Source organism: Callospermophilus lateralis, chromosome 18, assembly GCF_048772815.1.
Source record: "Callospermophilus lateralis isolate mCalLat2 chromosome 18, mCalLat2.hap1, whole genome shotgun sequence".
Lineage (NCBI taxonomy): Eukaryota > Metazoa > Chordata > Mammalia > Rodentia > Sciuridae > Callospermophilus > Callospermophilus lateralis.
The window spans coordinates 2,149,164-2,172,204 of NC_135322.1; the positions used below are offsets into that span (position 1 = coordinate 2,149,164).

Sequence of the window (23,041 nt, forward strand, 5' to 3'; positions counted from 1 at the left end):
GGCAGATCTTCCAAGTTGTCCCCCAACTTACAGGGCAGCAAGCTGAGACACAGAGATGGGAGAGGTCACTCGGGGCAGTCAAAGAGTCCTGATCTGGCACCACAGGACAAGTCAAAGCAGGGGATCTTCACCACATTATTCTGGGGTTGAGCCCTGGCTCTGCTCTGTGGCCCAAAACAAGAGGCCTGCCCTCTCTGATCCTCAGAGCCCTTTCTGAAATGGGGATCAACATTCTTCCCTTGCAGGATTATTGTGACAACTGTATTATATTGAGCCTACATGGTGTCAACCAGGAAAGCACCAAGAGGCGTGGCTGGGACTCTAGTTCAGTGTGCGTGTACTCATGCCAAGTGCTATCCTTACACATACCAACACTCCCTCCCCACGGCAGGGGAGGCAGACACTATTTCTATCCCCTTTTACAGAAAAGAAAACTGAGGCGCAGAGAAGGAGAGAAAATCAGAGTTCCACAGGTGTGGTGAGGCCGGGACTGGACCCAGCTTGTTCCGACAGGGGCACGCAGCACTGTCGCAAGAGCCGGGCCCAGGGAGCAAGCCTGGCTGCCGATCATGGCTCTGTCCATGTGTACCACCAGCCCTCTCTGTGCCCAGCACTCAGATCTCTCCCCAAGCCCTCGGGGAACCACTTACAGCTCACTCCATGCCCACCCAGGGGCACCTGCAGTCACCACACCTTGCAGCTTAGCGCAAGAGGCCCTGCCTGGGCTCCACCTCCTCACTGCTGAGTGGCCGCACCAGTGTCCTCCTGGGCAGCACTCACCATGGTGAAATGGCATCACGTGGGCCCGGCCCTAAGCGCGCCTCACGCAGGTGCCCACCAGGCTCTATCTCCAGCTGGGCACACCCGTGAGCAAGTCAGCACTTCCTGTCCACACGAAGCCTCCCCACCCCTCTCACCAGCACGGCCATCATCGCCAGGTTTTATGCATACAAACCATACTTCACAGGTTTACCTAGGTGTCCTAGCCACTGCACCCCTCCCCACCACCGCCGTCACCACCGTCACCATCAGCCCGTCCCCATCCTCCCCCACCATCCTCCCCACCATCCTCCCCACCACCCTCACCTTCCTCCCCACCATCCTCACTATCCTCCTCACCATCCTCACCACCGCCCTCACCTTCCTCCTCACCATCCTCACCACTGCGTCACCATCCTCCTCACCATCCTCACTACAATCTCATCACCACCGTCACCACCGTCACCATCAGCCCGTCCCCATCCTTCCTCACCATCCTCCCCACCGCCCTCACCTTCCTCCCCACCATCCTCACCATCCTCACCACCATCCTCACCACTGCGTCACCATCCTCACCACCATCCTCACCGCCGCCGACACCATCAGCACCCCGTCATCATAACCACCACTGCCATCACCATGATTACCCTCATGATAATTGTTACCGTCACCCTCACCACTGCTGCCATCTTACTGTCACCACCTCCACCACCACTCAGAGACAGAGGTCTGTCTTGGGATTCTCTCCAGAGTTCCCAGAATCGCCCAGAAACACTGGTCTCACACGCCTTGCTTTTCATCAGAGGCTTGGCTTTCTTTTGTTTGAGAGTATATTAAGCTCCCCAAATCCTGGACAGGGTCACACATCTCCCCTCAGAGGTCTCTCCTCCTCCTCTGGGGTGGTGGTAGTGGGCACAGGTGTGCTGGGGGGCCAGGCCACCTCTGCCAGTCTCTTCACAGCCTCCCCCAGGTGCCCCAGCCCCTGGGCGGCCTCTGCCAACTGGGCCAGCCCCAGCTCCAGGGCTCGGCGCTCCTGACGGTCTTGTTCCAGGACCTGGGTCAGCCTCTGCAGCTGGTCACCCACGGCCCTCACAGCGTCCACCAGCTCCACCAAGGCAGGTGGCTCACAAGCCATGACTCTTACTGGTGGTGCTGGGGACAGGCACGGGCCCAGGGGACCTGGGATCTGGCCAGGGGCTGGGCCCAGGACAAGGGGATCGGGGGGTGGTTGGTCCAAGGGACGAGCCCTGGGAGGCAGGTGGAGGTCAGGAGCTAGTGTGGGGTCAGAGGCTGAGTGTGGGGTGTGGGCAGGTGGAGGGGCTAATCTGGGGGTCTGGCTTCTGGGTGGCTTGAGGCCCTCCGTGGGTAGTGGGTCTACGCTCGGCGCTGGAGAGGCCCTAGAGTGGCTGGGCCCGGAGGCTGGGGAGGGGTCCAGGCTCAGTACCTGGCGGGTGGGCGTGTGAGGGGTCCTCACTGAAGTCAGCTGGGGGTGCAAGCTGGGCTCGTCCTTTGGTGCCAGCGTGGGAGAAGGGAGTTCTGTCCCCAGGGAGACTGGAAGGGACTTGGAGAGGGCTGGAGTGGAGATGGGGTCAGGAGTCCTACTGGGGTGAACGGTGGCAGCAGGCTCAGCTGTCACGGCAGGTGGAGAGGCCGCGGTGGGGTGAGGGGTCATGGTGAGTTCAAGGGTCATAGGAGGAGGAGGCACTGTGGTGGGGTGAAGGGAGGTAGTGGGGTGGGTGGTGGCGCGAGGGGTCATGGTGGGGCGTGTGGTCACAGTGGGGCCAGGGCTTGAGGAGGGGTCTGAGGATCCAGAAGGCTCTGGGGCTGTCTTGGGGTAAGAAGCTGTCTCCATGTTTGGGGTAGTGACAGATTCTGGGGTCACCCCTGATGGTGTGGAGGGGCCAGAGGTCAGCTCTTGGGGCAAGGTGGAGGACGGCATAGAGGAGAGCTCCCGGGTCACAGCCGGAACCACACTGGAGTCAGCGGTGGACGGAGCAAGGTCAGCTGTTGTCAAGGAGGGCAGGGTTGGGGTGGGTGGAGTGTCAACAGGGTCCGAGGTCACTTCCCGTGGTGCAGCCCCGTCCAGGGCGAGTGGACCCGAGGGCCCTGTTGCGGGGGAGGGCGCGTGAGATGGGGTGGGGGCCCCTGTGCGGGCTGCGGTGGGCTGCGACAGTCGGCGCCCCGACCACGGCTTCCTCGGGGAACCTGGAAGAGGCAGGAGGGACAGAGGTCCATCTGAGGTCAGTCTGCCCTGCTCACCCTGGGTCCCGGGTCCCGCACCCTCTCTGGCCAACTGGAGGGCGGGGAGCTCACAACATCATGGGTCACCAGCAGACTTCGCCAGGCCCTAGTGCCCCTCCTCTCTCCTCCTCCGAGGCTCCAGACGCCACCTGGCGTCCTCTGTCCTCTGCCTGTGGCAGGAAGTCCCAGCCAGATGTGCTGGACAGAGATGGGGCTGCAGAGGGTGCTGAGGAGGGTGCTGAGGAGGGGGCTGGCTGAGGAGGGTGCTGAGGAGGGTGCTGGCTGAGGAGGGTGCTGAGGAGGGGGCTGGCTGAGGAGGGTGCTGAGGAGGGGGCTGGCTGAGGAGGGTGCTGAGGAGGGTGCTGGCTGAGGAGGGTGCTGAGGAGGGGGCTGGCTGAGGAGGGTGCTGAGGAGGGGGCTGGCTGAGGAGGGTGCTGAGGAGGGGGCTGGCTGAGGAGGGTGCTGAGGAGGGTGCTGGCTGAGGAGGGGGCTGGCTGAGGAGGGTGCTGAGGAGGGGGCTGGCTGAGGAGGGGGCTGGCTGAGGAGGGTGCTGAGGAGGGGGCTGGCTGAGGAGGGGGCTGGCTGAGGAGGGTGCTGAGGAGGGGGCTGGCTGAGGAGGGGGCTGGCTGAGGAGGGGGCTGGCTGAGGAGGGTGCGGCCTGGGCACAGACACAGGGTGTGGTGCAGGGTGCCTGAGCAGGGAAGCAGGCTGGGAGATGGGAGAGGTGATCTTAGGAATCAAAATAAGTACTTCAAGGCAAAATCTTAAACAAAATCAATGTAGAAAATCCACAATGAGCTAAATAACAAAATTTTAAGGACAGGATCCAATAGGCTGGGTTAAGGGGAGTGGAGAGAGGTGGGTAGGATCCTGTCTTTAGTTAATTCTGGTATTTACTTCATCGTGGGTCTTTTTCGCATTAATTTTGATTTTTAGCAACACTCTAATAGGGTGGCATTATCTTGACTACTGTGGTTTTTGTGCCCCTTCATTCTGTGCCCAATGGAGTGAGGGCTGGCTGCCCCTGGCCTGGCTTCCCCTTCATGAGAGCTCATCTTCTCACAGAGGCGAGCCGAGAGGGCAGAGCACAGGAACCTGCCCGGGCAGTTGGCACCCAAGTCTAGGTTTCAGATCTCCCCTTCTCAGTGAGGGGGCTGTTCCACCAGCTGAGCGTCAGAATTCAGTGGCCACTAGCCGCTGGTGGCTGGCGAATACTTGAAATGGGACCAGTATGAATGAGGAACAGGGTGGGTCATTGTTCAAAATGTCGCCTCACTTAAATTCCAACAGCTGCAAGTGATGAATGGCCACCGGAACAGCACTGCTCTGGAGACCCCACCAGGCCCGGGGTCTTGGAGGTGCACCCGCTCCCATGTCCTGTACTAGCGGGCTCCAGAAGCAGAGAAGCCAAGGGCAGGGCCCCTGCCAGGCTCTCCCCCTGGCTGGGTGACATGGGCAAGCTCCTTCACTGCTTGAATCTCAGTGTGATCCCCACCCATGAACCAGAGGTGACCAAATCCCTGTAGAGCAGCCACAGGGACCCAGAGGGACGGTGGCTGCGTGAAGCACAGCATAAGTCCCGGCAGGGAACAAGCACTCAGGCTACCGAGGCTGTGTCACGGATGCCTGCCTCAATTCCCCTGGGTTTGGGGAGCGACACGGGGACTGAGGGAATGACGCACAGGGTGCTCCAACAGCACTCGGCACGGTGCACCACTCGTCATTCTAAATGTTTTTAGTCATTATTTCAAGAATCTCGACGTGGCTGTGTACTGCAGCCTCAGACCCTGGGAACGGTGGTGGTCTCAGCTGGTCAGAGCCCAGGTGCAGAGAACCGTGCTGTGTCATTCCTCTGCAGGAGGCCATCAGCAGAGGCTGGAACCCTCCTGGCCCTTCTCCACCCCATCACCCTCTCCCACAGGTACTTCACCAGTGCATTTGACACATGGCCTTAAATACGCCTGTGTCCTCCACAGCATGTTTTGTAAGTGTGTGAGTGTGTATGTGTGTGTGTGTGTATTTTTGTGTTGTGTTTTTAACTTCTGCAGAAAAACATTCAGCTGAAAACCTCCTTCTTTTCTGACTTCCGCCTTGGTGTGGGCCAGGCCCTGCGGTGCCCTGCGGTGCCCAGCAGGCGTGCATCCGGAGCTCCCATCCCGGGCCCACTGCATCGCTTACCCACCTGCACTCTCCTCCACGCCCTGCGAACCCCAGAGTTCCCGGGACGTCCTCATACCTGCCTCCCGTTGTAAGCCTGTATAAGAATTCCTCTGCGGAACCGTCCTGGGAGTGGGATTTCTGGGTCCCCGTCCATGACCACTTAATTCCACTAAGTGCTTCGAGACTGTTTCTGTCAAGGGGCTGCTCCCGGGCTGCCCTGTTCCCAGGGCTGCCGCCCCACAGCCGGGCTCCCCGTGGGGGCACTCTGCACACACCCAGCCCCGGGGCTTGCCTCTGCTTTCTCTGGGAGTTACTGGCACTCTCATTGGCCGCAGTGACTTGTGGGGTGCAGGCCGCGCCTCCCCCTCAGCCCTGTTGGCATCCGGGGCTGCATGGCTCTGGCTGAGGGACCGTCCTGTGCCTAACACCACCCCAGCCAGCGGCTCATGAGGGCCAGCGGCTGGCTCCCTGCTCTGACGTTACCAAATGCACCTGTGATGGCTCCTGGGGCGCCCTGGTCTGCATAGCGCCCTCGGTCTCAGGATGCACTTCTCTTGGGTCTTCCTGGGGCAAGAGCCGGGCTACCACTGAGGGGTCTAGAGCCTACCTCTACCCTCCCTGGGCACGTGCCTCACCTCTGTCCCCAGGGGCCCTTGGAGCTGGAGAGGGCTGGCCTGGGCTCTTGGTGGTGCCAGTGGTTAGAGTGGGTCCAGCTGTGGCTGCAGTGGGAGTCCCCTTGGCCAGGTCCCTTCTGGAAGGTGTGTCCCATGTCCAGGAAGACTTGTCACCATCCTGGTCACCTGAAGAGACAAGAGGAAGAAGGTGGGGTCTGACCCGGCTTTGTGCCCCAACTGGCCCAGCCCAATGTCGGCAGCACCAGGCCCCAGGGAGTCCATCACGCAGACTACCTCCCCAGTCCTACAGCCACCCTGGTGGCCAAGGGCACACTCCTGCTACCAGAAACAGAGCCTGTGGCAGAGGCAGCTCACAGAACAAGAGCGCTTAGGGTTCCCATTCCCTGAGTGCCTGGCCGGCCTGCTCTTCCGTTCCCTGGGGAAACCAGTGACTCTGCCCACCAGCCGACACTGTGCTCCCTGGGTCTCTTTCTTTTTTTCTTTTCTTTTTAAAAATTTTTTAGTTGTAGATGGACACAATACTTTAATTTATTTTTTTCTGGTGCAGAGGATCGAACCAGTGCCTCACCTGTATTAGGCAAGCGCTCTGCCTCTGAGCCACGACCCCAGCCCTCCCTAGGTTTTTTGGCCAGATACACTTGGATAGTCTGTAGAACAACTTTATAAAACAAATTTATATAAGTTTATCATCAACATAAAATTTCATTTAGGGGAGAACAGAAAGATAATTCAGTCTTCTAACTTTGTTGATCAAAAAGCTCAACACCCTTTTTCTTGGGATAGAACCCACAAACATGGCCACTGGCTGACTGAAGCGGCACAGGCATGGTTCTCAGTGCATTCACAAAGTTGTACAGCTACCGTCAGGACGAGGTCCAGTGTTCACCCGGCATCAGAAAGGAAGAGCATCTCCATCGCCTCACAGAGAGCTCCCTGCCCACTGCTCTGACCACACCCAGACCGACTTCTGTGACCGTGTCCCCCAATTCTGACCTTAGAGGCCTCCTCACACCATGGAGCCTGCCAGGCCCCTCCCAGGCTTTCCCACGGGCCCCCATGGTCCACTGTGAAGTCCACAGAAGCTGCCCTGCCGGCCCCTGGGCATCAGTCCCCAGTCCCCCAGTGCTCTGCAGGACTCTGCTGCCTCCCCCGGGAACTCCCTTCCGCCCACTTTCCAATGAGGGGCCTGCTAACACCCTCTCCCCTCCACACTCAAAACCAGGCAGAAGGGCAGGGCCCAGGTCCCAGGCACTTAGACATGATCACTCTGATCTCTGTGGCTAGCTGCCCCACCTGCAGAAACCTCTGCGACACTGATGTGCTACGTGCCCAAAGAACAGGTCCACTTCCACCCGAGGCCCAGCAATGTCTTCAGGTTATTAATCACTTTCCCCCCTTTTGGGTACTGGGGATGGAGCCAGCCCCCCCCCCCCCCCACCGTGCTAGGCAAGCGCTCCACCACTGAGCCACAGCCCAGCCCTTACAACTCCCTTTTTAAACTTTGTTGAGACAGGGTCTCACTCAGTTGCCCAGGCTGGCATCGAACTTGTGATCCTCCTGCCTAAGCTTCCTGAGTCACCGGGCTCACAGCCACCAAATCTGCTCCATTCTTAATTAGCTACATTTCTCATCCTTATTAACACCAAGGGGATGGCTCTGAACTCCTAGGGAACTTGAAACCCATTAGCAGCGCTAGCAATTTAAGAAATGATGAAAGAAAAAGAGGGAAAACAGTCCATTTTTGTGAACTGTTAAAGATTTTCCAAGAGGGTGGACTTTCGGAGGACTCCACTAGGAACAAACTCCAAGCTGACCACCTGTTGGAATGCGGCCCACCGACTGCAGACGCGTCCTGTGCACCTGGCGAGTGCTGAGAGGTCACTACATGCTCACCGTCCGTGGGTGTGGCTGGATTTCATTAAAATATACTTTTTAAGTGTTTTTTTAAAAGAAGGACCAGTACACAGTTACGTCCCTCCCTTCTCCAGAGGGAGCTACGGCGGGATGTGGCTGTCACTCACGCAGGTGCTCACACTTGCTTCCGCAGAGGGCGGCGGCTCCCGGTGTCAGAATAGTGTGCAGAGCCACTGCGCTCTTGGAACTTGTTTTCATTCAACCTCGTGTTGACTGTGACTGCCCGCTGTGTCCCTAACTGGTTGGGTAAGCAAGTAACTTCTCTGTGACCCAGTGTCCTCATCTGTAAAATGGGTGTCCTCAGGACGTCCACGTCATGGGATCACAGAGCTGGGCACAGGATATGCTGTTCTTCACCCTGAAGTAATGTAACTCTGGTTCATTCTTTTTAAACCTGTGTAATATTCCACACTGAACATACAACCAGTGACCTGTCCACCAGACAGATCTGCCCCGGGACTCCTGCTAAAAGGAGCTGCACAGGTGGCTGGGGAACCCTGCCTTGCCTCAGGCTTGGCCCTGACACAGGATTGCTGTGTGGGCAGCAGGGACTTCCCCTGGGCATCACCAGGCTGCTGTCCAGGGGGGTGCCAATCCTCGCTCCCACCTGTACCCCACATCCTTGGTACTGTCAGAGGGTTTGATTTTTGTTGGTCTTGTGCAGAGGGAGTGACTGAGAAGCTTCTGAATTGCCACAGATAACTCCACTGAAGCTCAGAGAGTTCGAGGAACATTACCACAGTCACACAGCTCAGTGCCATGTCAGGCTTCAGGCCCAGGCTTCTCCCCTGTTCTGAATGGGTCCTCTTTCCCTCTGGGCACAGATCCCAAGCCTCATCCCACTCCTGGTTTAGCTCAAAGACCTCCCCAATTCCTCCCTGGATGAGGTCTCCCCCCTCCATGCTCCCTGGATTCTTCAGGACTGATTCTGTCCTTACCAGTCTCCATGTTGTGGAGTAAACTCGAGTTTTTACCTAAGCCCTGCCTTTTGCTATTCTGACATCTCTCTACCCCAATCTCCTTATCTGCAAAACGGGGCCAAGGACAGTAGCCACCTCCTCACATTGCACTAGGAGGAAGGAATCAAACCCGGTCAGCGTCGTGGACTCAGCACGACTGTTACCATGTGATCCTACACCTAAACTCGATCTTGGACCCTCTTCTCTGTGCGTGACCTCCTGCAGCAATGGCTTATGGCAATATCTCAAATACAGGTCATCCTACCTCCGCAGTGGCAGGTGGCAGGAACTACCATACACACAGCCCACCGCTGGCCTGGCCTCTTCACTTCTCAGCCCAGACGCTCCTCTGAGCTGCAGGACTGCAACACTGATGTCTCCTGACATTCCCACCCTGTGCTGTGCACCCGCCCCACACTGCAGGTGGGCCCCCACCTCCTTGCCTCCCCTAACCCCTGACCTGGCCCGTCAGCTCAACCCCCAGATACAGCTTGAAGACATCCACATCTCTTCCCTGACACTAAAGGAATCACCGCCACCTCTGGCTTGGACCTCCCAGGCTCCCCGCCTGCCCCTTTCACCCACCCGGCACCCCGACCTGGCGGAGGCTCCTCAAGCCAGCCCAGGAGCTTCCCTCAGGGCCTCTGCACACACGGTCCTCCCTGGAGCCCCTCACCTGGAGAGCTGCATGGCTTTCTCCCCCTCTCCCTCAAGGTCTTTGTGCAAATGGCACCTTCTGAGGTGTCTCTCGACTGCTCCGTTTCAAAGCACAACCTCAGGACCTCTCCAGCCTCTGCTGTGTTCCTCACCGCTGTGTTCCCAGGGATTGGTCCACAACCTGACACACAGCTGGCCTCTGACATGAATCAGTCGGCCTGCAGAGGCCATCAGCCAGGAAGCTCCAAGAAATGCGGCTATGTGGAACTCCAACTCCGCAGCCCCCAGTGTCGTCCCCGCACACTCCTCTGGGCTTACACTGTAGACTCTCCTTCACTCACTCATTCAACATTAACTAGAAAGTCTGAGTTCCAAGCCCCATCCTAGACCCAAACACGGTAGGCAGAATAATGCCCCCACCTCCAAAATACCATCCCCTAATCTACAAAACCTGTGAATATGGCAAAAGGGACTTTGCTGATATGGTTAAGGACCCCGACCTTGGGTGGGAGATTATTCTGGGCCCAAACTAATCATACAAATCCCTAAAATCAGGGAAGCTGTGAAGCCAGAGTGACAAGGCTCTAAAGACAGAGAGCCTCAGAGAGATGCCATATTACTGACTCTGGAGGTGGAGGAAGGGGCCGGGAGGCCAGGAGCTGCAAGGGGGCGGGGGTTCTCCCTTGGGGCTTCCCGGAGGGAGCAGCCCTGCAGGCATTCTGATCTTAGCCCAGTGAGACCGATGCCTGACTGCTGACCTACAAAACTGCAGGAAAATAAGTTCATGTTGCTTTAACTCATTAAATTCGTATTATGGCAGCAATAGAGATGGATACAGATCCTTTATAGTTTAAAATCTGGCTGAGATTGACAGCCTCAAGGCAAGTATCAAGCAATGCAAACTTCTCCCCTCTGGCCTTTGCTACTCTGAGAATTCCCTCCTGCTCTTTTCTGCTGGTGAAATAATACCACCACCTCCATGAGGTTTTCCTTGATTCTACTACTAAAAATAATCACTCCATCCCTGGGATACTATAGTTGCTGGAAATTTCCAGTAAATAACTGTAACAACCATCGCTTTGTGGTTTGAAGCAATTTCACACACATTTTGCTCTTTGGATTGGGAACTGTTGTCTCCCATCAGTTCCGGTCCCCATGGGGCCTAGATTGGCAGCTGGTGGGGGAGACAGACGCCAGAACTCCAGCTTCTAACTAAGTAGCATAGATCCTCCCCAATCCAATGAGCAAAATGTGTCAAGTTTTTTTAAAGCTGATTCCCATCAGGGCTTCTGCGGTAGAGATGAACTTCCCGATCCTTTCTTTTCCCTATCCGAAACATGGGGTTAGCAACAGGCCTTACACCACCTGGTTGTTGGAATCGTGCCTGTCCAGCACAGACAGCGAGCTCTCATTGAGGTTTTCCAACAACTCTGGAACCCAAGTTCCCACCGCCAGAGGAAGAAATGAGGGCTCAAAGAGAGGTCATTTTTGCACTGCTACTGAAGATACGAATTCATGCCTGTCATTTCTTTCACGCCCCACCCCACCTCTCAGTCCCTCTCAAGGTTCTTATCAGGTCTGTACACGAGACTGTGTAGATTTCCCTTGCGCAGTTGGTAACTCTGCGTTACTTGCGCTGCGGGGTCTAGCTGGGGAAGGCCGCCTCTGCAGGGCAGGTGTCCCGCAAGTGGCCGTCTCTGCCACGAGGGGGCGCTACAGGCCAGGGAAGCCGCACCAGGTTGCAGGGTACAGGGCGATGAAACCCTGGCCACACCTGAAGGAGGAGCAGCACCGCTGGCAGCTCCAGTTTCCGGCTTGGGAAGCGGGACGGGCAGTCCTACTTTCTGCCTGAGCCCCCCACCCGAGTCACGGCGCCCCCAGGGCCAGGTCCCTTCCTCTCTCCCTCTGGGGCAGGTTACAGGGTTCCAAGCACCTCCGGCGCTTCATCCCACCTCCAGCGCCGTAGCAGTGGGCCATCCAGCCAATCAGGACGCGCAGCGCCCTGTGACGTCACGAGGCGCCGGGAACGCCTGCCCACCGCGTGCGCATGCGTGCTAGGCGCCGGAGAAAGGCGGGAAAGAACGCCAGCGGCCAGGCGCTCCGGAGGGGGCGTGCTGGACCACAGGGGCGGGAAGCCGGCCGAGCGGGGCGGAGGAGGACAGAGGGAAGCGGCAGGGCGGAAGACGTGCCGGAGAAACGAGAGCGCAGCGGGACGGTGGGAGGCGGGAAGGGGGAAGGGGGCGGCGGGGGCCGCGACGCGGTGCAGCGGGCGCCAACGCCAGGCGGAGCGCGGGGCGGGAGGAGGAGGGCGGCGTGGTGCCGCGGCCTCGGGGCGGGGCGGACGAGGACCCCACGGAGGCTCTGGGGCCTGCTGCCGTGGCCCTGCGGGTTCCCGGATCGATCGTGGGCTCGGGGCCTGCTGGACAGTGTGATCCCAGGGCCTCGGGGCGTCGCCGCTAGCCGGCCCTGGAGGGGGCTCCCCTGGGCCCCGGGAGGCCTGTCCAGGGTCCCAGAGGCCCTTGCCAGCTCACCTGGGTCTTTCTGGAACCCGGCAGGGAGGGGAGCAGAGGTTTCCTGAGGCCCCTGGCCGCCCTGCCAGGCCTCACCTGTGTCTGGAAGTCGCTGGGTGGCTGGAGAGGGGCCCCAGGGACGCGTGCGTTCAGACCCCACTGCTGTAGTGGTCTCCGTGGCCAGGTCCTCTCCTGAAGTGGGGTCCCAGGTCCAGGGAGGATAGTCATCATCGTCTGTGTAGCCTTGGGAGAAATTGGGCAGCAGTTGACGCAGTTCCCTGTCGCCGAGGTCCTCGCCACTGCTTCCTGCTCCTCTGGAGTCTCCTGGAGCCTATTGGTGCCCCAGCCCTGACCCCTCTGATCCAGGTCCTCTGATTGCACCCTGGTGCAGTCACCCTGCCCGCCCCCCCATTGCCTTGGCCGCCTCCCCTTGGGAGACTGCACCTACCAGTGCAGGTGAGCCCCACGTCTTCTTCATGGTCACAGTTGTGCTTCCCCCACAGCCCCGAGGGGCAGTCACTTAGCGAAGTCTCAGTCCCTTTACAGCCCATGTCATCCAACCAAATGGGCCCAGTCCCAGGGCCATAGTGAGTTTTGCCCACTCGGGGCCGGACCTTTCCACAACCCAGTTCCCAGCAGGCCACAGTGCCATCCCTCAGGTCCCAGTTGTCATCACAGACTGTCCCCCAGCGTCCAGCATGCCATACTTCTAGCCGGCCAGCACACCTGTTGGGTCCATCAGCCAGACGAACCCGGAAAGGGCCTGTGGGTAGAAAGCTCTAGGGTCAGGAGGCAGGGGCAGCCCATCTGTGTTCCCCACTCCTTCCTCCACCACTCACCTGGTTCCCCGAGGGTGCTAGCAGTGGGGGAGGGGCCTGAGTCCTTGGATGGCTCTGGAGATCCTTCTGGGATCTCAGCAGATGTCCCTGGGGAGGCCTGGGGGATTTGCCCGGCAGTGGCCTCAGAGGTAGTGTCTCGAGGGCTTTGTGTGGACAGCATTGCCACAGTCTTTGAGGTCCTTTCCCTGGGCACCTGACGAGTCGGCACTCCAGTGGGATGTGAAGTCAGTCTGTGGGGATCCTCAGAGATGGGCCTTTGGGGCTCAGAAGTTCGTCTGGGGGAGGCCTCAGTGGTCAGGATTGTGGTCTGGGCGGTTAGTTCTCGGGGGGTTGGGGTGCTCAGACCCCTAGAGGGTTTAGTGGTTGGCATCCCAGGAGGTTGAGTGGTTGGTCTCTTTGGAATCTTAGTCACCCACTTCTTAGTACTCTTGGGCATTTTCCCTGGGGCCTTAGTGGTCTTCTCCAGCACACTGGAGGTCAGACTTGCAGAGGGCTTGGTGACAAGCTCTCCTGGGAGCCAGGCATCCTGATCTCTCCCCAGCCCAGGGAGCCAGCTCCAACTGAAAGGGTCTGAGATGGTGTCCAGGCCAGGGGTCCCTGGAAGGCAGGTGGAAAGGAAAGAGAGGATCAGAGACCATGAGGAGCATATCATCTGTTCAGGCCCCTCCTCTGTCTGGTCACCTAGTTCCCATTTGTCCCTTCATTCTAGAGGTACGTATTGAGCACTTCCTGTGAGCCACGCACCATGTCAGACCCTGGGGGTACTGTGGTGAGCCAACCCAATACCATCTCCTGCTTTCTTGGCACTTACAGTCTGGATGTGATGAACCTCTCCACCCCTTATTCCTGTTCCCACCTCTCCAACTCTTCAGCCTCTGCTCTGAATCAAGGCCTAGATTTCTGGGCCTTCTGGGGGTTTTCTCTACCTCCCTGGCAATTCTTACCAACCACCAGGGTGGCATCAGGTCTGAGAGGCCACTCCCTGGCTTCAGATTCTTCTGTGGCTCCCATGGCACTCAGGAAGAGAGTGGAGGAAAGGGCCGAGTATCAGTGGAGTTGTGACTCCATTTTTTGGACATTACTACTCATCTCACATCTTTTTGATAGCATATGTGTACAGACAGGGATTAACTGCCTGAAGAAAGGCTTGGCCCTTTGCCCCTGGCTACTGGGAAATGACTTCTAAACCCTCAAATCATCTTGCCCAGTGGAAGAGTTGGCCATGCTAGATGGTCTGTGCTGACCAAGTGATTTATGGACTGCCGCATAAGCAAGACCAAGCCCTACAAAACCAAGGATATCGAGGCTCAGAGTGCGTCTCTGGTTGGCAGTCCTTCCTGTGTGCAGGGAGAGTTCAGCCTGTCCCCGAGCCCTGCACCACACACCTCTTTCCTTGACTCATTTAAATCCATGTCCTTTCACTGTGATGAGCCATCACCCTGAGTATAAGCCTCTGATTTCTGTGAGTCCTACTGAAGTCCTGGAGCTAAGGATGGCCTTGGGGACCTCCCAACTATGTGTCACGTGGGCTTGCAGTGGTTTGTTTGTGCATCTTTCGCTCTCTGAACTGTGAGCTTCTCAAAGACCAGGGCTGTGTCGTCCACTCTGAGGACCCAGCACCTGGCTCAGTGAATGTGGTAAGTGAGCGCAGCTGTACGCCTCAAGGTGAGTTGAAGCTGCCCTCACTGTGGCTTCTTGCCATCTCTCCATGCCTCCCTCTCTTTCCACTTCCTTTCATCTGAGGATAAAGCCCTTTTCTTTGTGGGGGGCTGTCTTTGATTTCTGGAACAAGAAAGAGGAAGACATCCCCTGGGTGGGAGTCCCAGCTTTGCCACTTGGTTGCTATGTGACTTCTAGAAAATTACTTAACCTCCCCATGCTCAGCTTCTTCCTCAGTGAAATGGGCACAATATCCCCTGGTCAGGGTAAGTCCACACTACAGTTCGAACGTGGTCACATGTAGGGAAACACACAGCACAGGGCTGGGGCCTGGGACATGCTCGGTCAGTGTCGGTGCCAGGGCAAGTTTGCATTTCCTCCTCCTGGAAGCCTCTTGGAGTCTGGGGGTGGCTATGGCATCCTTACCCGTGCAGGTGACCCCGACATCCTCATTGTGAGCGCAGTTGTGCTTCCCCCAGGGAGCAGCAGGGCAGTCAGACAGCGAACTCTCTGTCCCCACACAGCTGACATCATCCAGCCAGATGGGGCCTGCACCCCAGCCAAAGTGGCCCCCAGCAGGGTCTGGCTGCCGAGGCCCCCCGCAGCCCAGCTCTCTGCAGACCACAGCTGAGTCTCGTATGTCCCAGCTGTCATCACACACTGTCCCCCAGCGCCCATCATGCCACACCTCCAGCCGGCCTGAGCACCTGCTGGGCCCAGCCACCAGCCGCAGCCCAGGGGACCCTGGCATAGAAGAAATGCAAAAACTTAGAGACAGGAAGCTGTCCAGTCCTCCACCTTGGCCTCCACGTGCCATCCCCTCATTCACCCATCTCTCCTTCCAGATGGGGTGTTTATGAAGGCTCTTCTGCGTTGGCCACACGGCACAGTCAGGCACAGTTGGGTGGTCCCTCGGAAAACTAAAGGTAGAATTACCCTGTGATCCAGAAATTCCACTACTAGGGATATACCCAAGGTTAACTGAAGCAGGTATTCAAAAAGGTATGTGAATGTCATGGCAGCACTATTTATAATAACCCAAAGGTGGGAGTGACCCAAAAGTCCCTCAGTATATGAATGGATACACAAAAAGTGATATTGGTCTTGGCAATGGTTTCATGGATCCAGCCCAAAAGCACAGCCAATAAAAACAAAAATAAGTGAGACTTCATTAAACTAAAATGCTTCTGTGCAACAAAGGAAATAATCAACAGGGTGAGAGGGCAGCCTCCAGGAGGGGAGGAAATATTGGCAAACTGTCCATCTCATGAGGGGTTAATCTCCAAAACATGGATATGCCAACAACTCAAGTAAAACATCTTGTAACCTTACATAAAAGAGGCTAAGGACTAGAATAGACATTTCTCCAAACACAATAAATATGAAAAAAAGTTTGTCACTATCCATAAAGGAAATGCAAATTGAAAGTGAAATGAGTCACCACCTTACACCTGTTAGGATGGTTATTACCAAAGGAAAAAAAAAAAAATCAAAGGGCAACTAGTGTTGGTGAGGATGTAGGGAAATTGGAACCAGCCAGGCACAATGGCACATGCCTGTTACCACAGTGACTTGGAGACTGAGAGGAGGATCAAGTTCAAGGCTAAATTCTGCAACTTAGACCTTGTCTCCAAAAAAATGAAAAAGGCTGGGGATATAGCTTTATAGTAAAGCACCTCTGGGGTTCACGCTCCAATATGCCCCCACAAAAGAAACAAACTGGAACCTTGGTACACTTTGGTGGGAAGTTCTATGGAAAACAGTATGGAGGTGCCTGGAAAATTAAAAGTAGAACTACTATATTAGCCAAATTATATTGTATTGTCTACATGAATGAACATGCAACAATGAGCCTTACTATCATATACCATTATGATGCACCAATAAAAAATATGAAAAAATAAGTAAAAAATAGAACTTCCATATGATCCAGCAATCCCACTTGTGGGTATATATTCCCCCGAGTTGAAATAATTATCTCAAAGTAATATTAGCAGTCTTAGGTTCAATACAGCACTATTCACAATAAATGAGATGTGGAAACAACCTAAATGTCTATCAGCTGATGAATGGATAAAGAAAATGTGGTACATAATTATAACAATACCATTCAGCCCTTAAAAAGAAGGAAATCCTGTCATTTTTGACAATGTGGATGAACCTTGAGGGTACTGTATATGTGAAATAAACCAGTCACAGAAAAATGAATGGTATGTGATTCTACTTATGAGAATCAAATTCATGGTGATGGAAAGTAGAATGGTGACTACTAGTAGCTGGGCAGAGGGAAGGAGGTTAATATTTCACAGTGACTCAATCTTCATTTGGAATAATGAAGAAGTCTGGGGATGGAGGGTGGTGATGGTTGGTAACAGTATGAACAGTGGGTACCACCCACCTGTGTTCCTAGGAATGCCGGAGTGGTTGCTCCTGTTAGGTGTACAGAGCTGCATTACTTAGCAGTGGGGTACATTCTGAGGAGTGTGTCATCAGGCAATGTCACAGAATGTACTTACACAAATTGAAATGGCCACAGCTTCACCAAGTGATAAAATCTTATGGGACCACTGCCATATATTGGGGTCTGCTATTAACCACAATGTCACCTTGTGGTGTATGACTATATTATCAGAAGTAAAAAAAGAATATGGGCTCTGGACAAATCTCTGGGTCTTGGCTTTTCCACCTTTCCGCTGTGCTGCCTACTGGAGACGAGGGTTATAACCAGTTGGAAGCACCCCATGAGTTGTAGCACTGCCTGGACTGAGGCAGAGAACTTGGAACAGCCTCTGTAAATTGAAGCCAGTGAGTGCTCAATAAATGTTGGCTATTATTACAGAGGGTAAGGGAGATGAGGCCTCTGGTGCTCTGCCCGTGGTGACAGCCAGTCGCCACCTGTTCAGCCTCTCCCAGCCTTAAGAAAGCCCTATCAGTTGTGTCTTTTTATTTCCGGTACTTCTGAGTCTTTTGTAAACTAAAAACAGGAGCTCTTCACTTGAGCCTGCAAGTGCCCAGTGGTGAACTAAAAGGATGAAAACCCTTGGTGTCTCTACCTACGTTTTGTACCTGTCTCCGTTTTTCTGAATCACCTTGGATTCCAGGAATAACAGGTCTGATCAAAAGACATCTTGTGATGAGTCAAAACTAGCCCTCAGGCAATAGCCACTTTCTTACCCTTCTGACAAGTCCCTCCTGTCCTGAGACCTGGTCACCCTGACCACAGTCCAACAGAGGCTCTTGACTGCATGCTTGTGACCCACCTTGTGAATATGACTTGGAAGCTCCTGTCAGTACCCTGAAGATAGGGCTAAAGACCCAGGTCCCCCGTCTTCCCGCTCAGCTATACTGACCAGAGCTCCTTGCCTGCTTTCCACCATTACTTCTGTTTGATTTTTTAGGGTGAGTGGCTTCATTTGACTTGTTGGGATCCAGTCACTGGATCACCTGCTTACTCCCACAGAATCCACAACAAAGTCCACTGCCCACATTCCTGCTTGCCCCTAACAGACCCTGGTGCTCCTGTGGCCCTGCGTGGCCTGCAGTGCCTCATCCCCCTTGGGAACTGTGCATACCAACTCCTCAGTGGCCCCTGACTCCTGGTCTGTGGCCCTCACATCCCTGAGTGTAAAGAGCCTATGTTCAAACAACAGCCGTCACCGATACAGCCCTTTCAGAACTTATGGGAAGGACACAGACAAAATCATTCACCCCATGTTCTAAGAACCCGAGCAGCTCCCCGACAAGAAAGCCAGAGGACATTCCTGAGCTAAGCAGAGGACCTGGTGACAGTCCCACAGCCACACCCTGTGGCATGAGAAGCGGGAGCTTGACATAGTGAACTCAGGCCACCACCCTCTATCCAGGGCCAGCTACAGCAGCCTGGGCCCTTACTCAAACATGGTCATGGATCTTAGGATGGTGTCAGCAGAGGTCCTGAGGGGAGGACCCCAGGGGACTCCTCGTGCTGGGGCAAGAAGGGACTCACCAGCTTCTGGCCCAGGCTCCCAGGGGGTAGTAGGAGAAGCTGGAGGAGGTGAACTGCCGGCTGTCCCTAGGGTCTGGCCCACCGTGGTGGAAAGTGGCCTGGTTGCCACCTCCCTGGGTGCTGAACTGTTGCTGTCCACAGCGGAGGCCGTGGGGGAGCCGAGGCCAAGGGGCATGCCTGAGGCAGAAGGAAGCCATTACCACCACTCCCGCCTGCTGAGCCTCCAGACGTCCCCACCCAAGCCTCCCGTCCCTGAGTCCCAGACCCGGGGAGAGAAGGTGTGGGTAGGAGTAAGGGAACAGAGAGGGCAGGAAGTGGAGGTAGCCTGGTGGTGATGGGAAGAGGGAAGCTGCTTCTGGGGTGGCAGGAGGCAGGGCGGGGAGGGCCGCCCAGGCTGAGGCTCAGCTCCGCACTGCTGGCATTTGGGGATGGATCATTCTCTGGGTTGAAGTGTCTATTGCACTACAGGATGTTAAGCAGTGTCCAGCCTCTGTCCACCTCCAGTAGCACCACCTCCAGTTGTGACTACCAGAACTGTCTCCAGACTGCCCAGTGCCCCCTACGGGAGCAAAACAGCCCCCAGTTGAAAACCTTGCCGTGGAATGGGCTAGAGGATTAGGGGGAAGTGGGAGGTTGGACAGAGCGACTGAATGCAGAGGGACAACTGCACCCCCACTTCCTGCCCAGTGCCTGCCCTCCCCGGGCCCCCCTCGAGCCCCTCACCATCACACACGGCCCCAGCATCCTCCCGGTGGTGACAGTCATGCTGGCCCCAGGGCCTGGCTGGGCAGAACCTCAAGGCTGTCTCATTTCCCCGACAGCGCAGGTCATCCAGGGTGATGGGGCCAGTCCCCTCTCCAAAGAAGGCGCCCCCGGGGGCGGCCAGCGCCCCCCCACAGCCCAGCTCCCTGCAGGCCACGGCAGCATCCCGAAGGTCCCAGGCGTCATCACACACTGACCCCCAGCGCCCACCATGCCAGACCTCCAGGCGGCCAGCACAGCCATGGGGACCATCGGCCAGGCGCAGCCGGGGGGCGGGTCCTGGATAGCAGGAAAGAAGGTCAAGAGGACAGGAAGCTAGGATGGATGAGGGACCACCAAGTTCTGATGGGAAACTAAGGGGCAAGGGAGGGCAGGAGGGAGGGCAGGAGGGAGGGCAGGAGGGAGGGCAGGAGGGCAGTCCTGCACAGCTCCTTGGTGTCCGCCTTCTCCGGGTTCCATCACAGGTCCCAGAGGGGAGTGACCTCCAGGAGACAGCTGGACACTATGTTGGGTGGGGGTAGGGTGCTGCCCTGGCCCCTCAGCTGTCCCTCCCATTTCCCCAGGAGAGTGGCTGCAGTGCAGAGGGACAGACCTGGGACCAGGCTCTTGGCAGCTTCCTAGATGCAGGCAGAGGGAGCTGGGGTCTGAGGAAGGTGGGGACAGAGGACAGCCCTAGCCCCAGCGTACCAGTGCAGACCAGACCAGCATCCTCACTGTGGTCACAGTTGCTCCGGCCCCAGGGGCTTCGGGGACAGTCCCGGAGGGCCCGCTCTCCTCCTCCACACCCCACATCGTCCATCCACACGGGCCCTGCACCAGGCCCAAATCTGGAGCCCCCGGGGGCGGCCAGCGCCCCCCCGCAGCCCAGCTCCCGGCAGGCCACAGCAGCATCCCGAAGGTCCCATCCATCGTCACACACGGTGCCCCAGCGCCCGCCATGCCAGACCTCCAGGCGGCCGGCACAGCCGTGGGGGCCTGAAACCAGGCGCAGCCGCTCTGGGTAAGGACAGACCAAGAGGGAGAGGGACAGTGAGGGGCTCCTCTGACTGCAGCCTGGGGGAAGCAGACCCAAGCCCCCTCCTCGGTAAGCCTGGGGGCACTGCAGCCCAGAAAGGCGTGGCCAGAGCGGTGTCTCCGGCAGGGGAGGGCGGGAGGAAAGGGGAGGCCAGGCCTGTGCAGGTGCAGTGAACGTGGGGTTCGGTGGAGGCCAGGGGCGGGAATGGAGGGTCCTCAGTCTAGCCAGGTCTCAGAGCATCCGGATGTTGGGGGGTCTGGAGGGACTTACCTTGGCGTGGGGCTCCAGTCAGCAAAGGCGCCCGGGTGGACTTGGCTGGCTTGGGTGGCCGGAGGCTCTTCTTCCGGGGGCCATTCTGGGGGATCCCAGCTGGGCGAAGGACTAGGAGAGGACACAGGAGGACAGGTGCTGAGCTGTCCATCCTTCCTGTCCCCAGGGGGCCAGGACTCCCTTCCTGAGGACCTAAAGTGACAAAGCGCTCCTGGGTTGTGCCAGGAGACCTTGGTACTGGCTGAAATGGGAGCAGGGGCACAGGATGGGCACGCACAGCCTCAGCCTTGGGGCTCACCCTGGGTCACAGGGGGCTCCTCAGAGCCGGGGCTCAGCCCCCCAGACAGCCCTGGCCACAGATCTCCATCTGGGGGGGAAGCGGAGTCGTCCCTGGAGGTCGCCACTCGCTGGCCTATGGGAGAGGACAGAAGCTGTGAAGGGGTGGGGGAGCAGAGGCCACTTGCTCCATGGGACAGGGCCCTGCATGCCTTGGTGTCCTGGGGCTCAGAAGTAAGTGACTGTCAGCTGGGGGTCCCAGAAGGAAGGAGATACGTGGCGCTAGGGAGGTCACATGGCTCTAGGGAGGCCAGGGGTCAGGTTCTGCAGGACTGCCCGTCAGCTCAGACATACGGGGGTGCAGGACTTGGGCCCCTGGGCCATCTCAAAAGAGCTGCCCCATAACGGAAGAGCGGTTCCCTCACCTGCACAGACGACGCCGGCGTCCTCCTCGTGAGAACAGATGTGGGCCTTCCAGCCCCGGTGGGGGCAGAGGCCCAGCTGCCCCTCACTGCCCCGGCAGGCCAGCTCGCTGAGCCACACAGGCCCTGCGCCCTCCCCGAAGAAGGCGCCCCCGGGGGCGGCCAGCGCCCCCCCGCAGCCCAGCTCCCGGCAGGCCACAGCAGCATCCCGAAGGTCCCATCCATCGTCACACACGGTGCCCCAGCGCCCACCATGCCAGACCTCCAGGCGGCCGGCACAGCCGTGGGGACCATCAGCCAGGCGCAGCCGCTCTGGGGGGCAGAGGGAAGGCTGTGACTCCTATCAAGGAGGCCACAAGGCAGGACCAGAGTGAGGCAGGCCCAGGGACTACCCCACAGGGCCCATCAGGAGACCAGCTGCTGCCGGGACCCTCCACGTGGACTCCTGGGTACTCAGACAAAGGCACCTGAGGCGCTGCTCCCTGGGGCCAGGTCAGTCAGAGTGCAGTGGGGGTGGCCAGGGACCCAGCAGGAGGGCGAGACAGATGGGGAGGCTTCTCGCTGGGCGAGGCCAGAGGCCAGCCGGGAGGAGAGTTGGGAACTTACCAACAGCCTGGATCCCCACCAGCGCTGCTGCAGGGGGGTGGACAGAACAGAGTGAGGGACAGGCAGGGCCCTTCCCCAGCCTACACACACCAAGACACACCCAGGCTTCTCACACCTCCGAACCAGACACCCTGCTGCTGAGAAGTGGACCGGGCAGAGGCTGGGACAAGACAAGAGGTCCCTGTGGCGGGTGGAGCCCCAGATGCCTGGATCCTGAAGTCAGGGCTGGGACCAGGTCGAATGGCGGGTGATCCCCCACCAGGTCAGGGCCAGGGCATGGGGGTGGGGGGCAGGTCCCTTGGGTTGCGGAGGGTGGGACAGGACATGCAGAGGGCTGGCTCCCTGGGGGGCTAGGCAGCCAGATGCCAGGGTAACCCAAAGCACCAGGACTGGGCGCTGGACTTCTCAGTCCCTAATCTGGATGCGCTAAGGGGTCAGAGGTGGGCCCAGGCCCAGTGAGTCCCCCGGGAGAATAGGTCACTCACCAAGGAGACAGGCCAAGACCTTCATGTTTGCAGAGTCCGGGGCAGGGGACAGGGTGAAGGGGAAGAGGGCAGGAGGGCAGGAGGGGAGGAGGGGAGGTAGGGACACACCAAGGCTCCCTGGACCCGCAGAGGAGCAGGCCGGCTACAGGCTTTGCCAGGAGCAGAGAGGCTGCAGGGAGGCGGCAGGGGACAGGAGGGGGAGGGGGCTGGCCCAGCTGAGGCGTGGGGAGAAGGGGGGAGGCGGGCGGGAGGGGGAGAGCGTCCAACTGCAAACACCCACACGGAGGAGACCAGGCAGGCTCGCCAGCGCACCCTGTGCTCAGAGATGCTTAGGGGATGGCAGGCTCAGGGAAGAGACTGGACTCCAGTGTCTGGAAGACTGCAAGGGAGGGGGCACACCCTCCTGCCTCCTCTCTTGTCCAGCCCTGGAAGTGTGGCTGTGAGTGGCCAGATCTAGGGCACTCCTGCAGCAGCAAGAGGGCTTGCAGCCAGACACCAGAAGGGACTTTCTGGATTAGGAAAAGAAACTGAGAAAACCCTTTTTTCATTTGACAGCCCCACTGGTGGACCTGAATGTAAAGCCCTCAGGCCCCATCTGAGGGAGGAGAGGCTGAACTTCAGAGCCCCCAGATAGAAGAGGTGGGGGTTGGGCAGACAGGGCCAAGGCTTGGGGGAGAGGGAGGGAGCTACACACACACACACACACACACTCTCTCTCTCTCTCTCTCTCTCTCTCTCTCTCTCTCCCCACACACACCAGGCAGCAGCGAGGGGAAAAAGTTGGTAATGGGGAGGTGACTCAGAAGCCTGGCAGGGCAGCTGCGTGAGCTCACTGCCCCCTTCCCCAGCCCAGCACCCCCCACTCCACCAACACAGAGAGCAACTGG

The 23,041-nt window shown here is 57.7% G+C and overlaps 1 protein-coding gene across 3 annotated transcripts; it reads right to left on the reverse strand.

Annotated features, from left to right (window-relative positions):
* Window positions 1-1,576: 1,576 nt before the first annotated feature.
* Ssc5d (scavenger receptor cysteine rich family member with 5 domains) lies at window positions 1,577-22,959 on the reverse strand. 3 transcript variants are annotated; one of them, XM_076838749.2, is made up of 14 exons: window positions 22,155-22,959; window positions 21,670-21,696; window positions 21,067-21,375; window positions 20,664-20,777; window positions 20,366-20,476; window positions 19,768-20,076; window positions 19,042-19,359; window positions 18,319-18,495; window positions 14,760-15,077; window positions 12,675-13,271; window positions 12,284-12,598; window positions 11,932-12,078; window positions 5,796-5,960; window positions 1,577-2,964 (listed from the first exon to the last, which is right to left on the reverse strand). In XM_076838749.2, the coding sequence occupies exons 1-14, from the start codon at window positions 22,177-22,179 to the stop codon at window positions 1,619-1,621; spliced, it is 4,278 nt and encodes a 1,425-aa protein (XP_076694864.1). In that variant the 5' UTR covers window positions 22,180-22,959; the 3' UTR covers window positions 1,577-1,618. The 3 variants fall into 3 exon arrangements, with proteins under 3 accessions (XP_076694864.1, XP_076694866.1, XP_076694865.1); XM_076838751.2 differs by lacking the exon at window positions 14,760-15,077; XM_076838750.2 differs by lacking the exon at window positions 12,284-12,598.
* Window positions 22,960-23,041: the final 82 nt, after the last annotated feature.

Coding starts and splice junctions, on each gene's coding strand:
- Ssc5d (XM_076838749.2), bottom strand. CDS start 22,179: ATGAAGGTCTTGGCCTGTCTCCTTG. Junction 21,697..22,154: donor GGTCTTGGCCTGTCTCCTTG/GTGAGTGACCTA, acceptor ACCCCCCTGCAG/CAGCGCTGGTGGGGATCCAG. Junction 21,376..21,669: donor GGTGGGGATCCAGGCTGTTG/GTAAGTTCCCAA, acceptor TCTGCCCCCCAG/AGCGGCTGCGCCTGGCTGAT.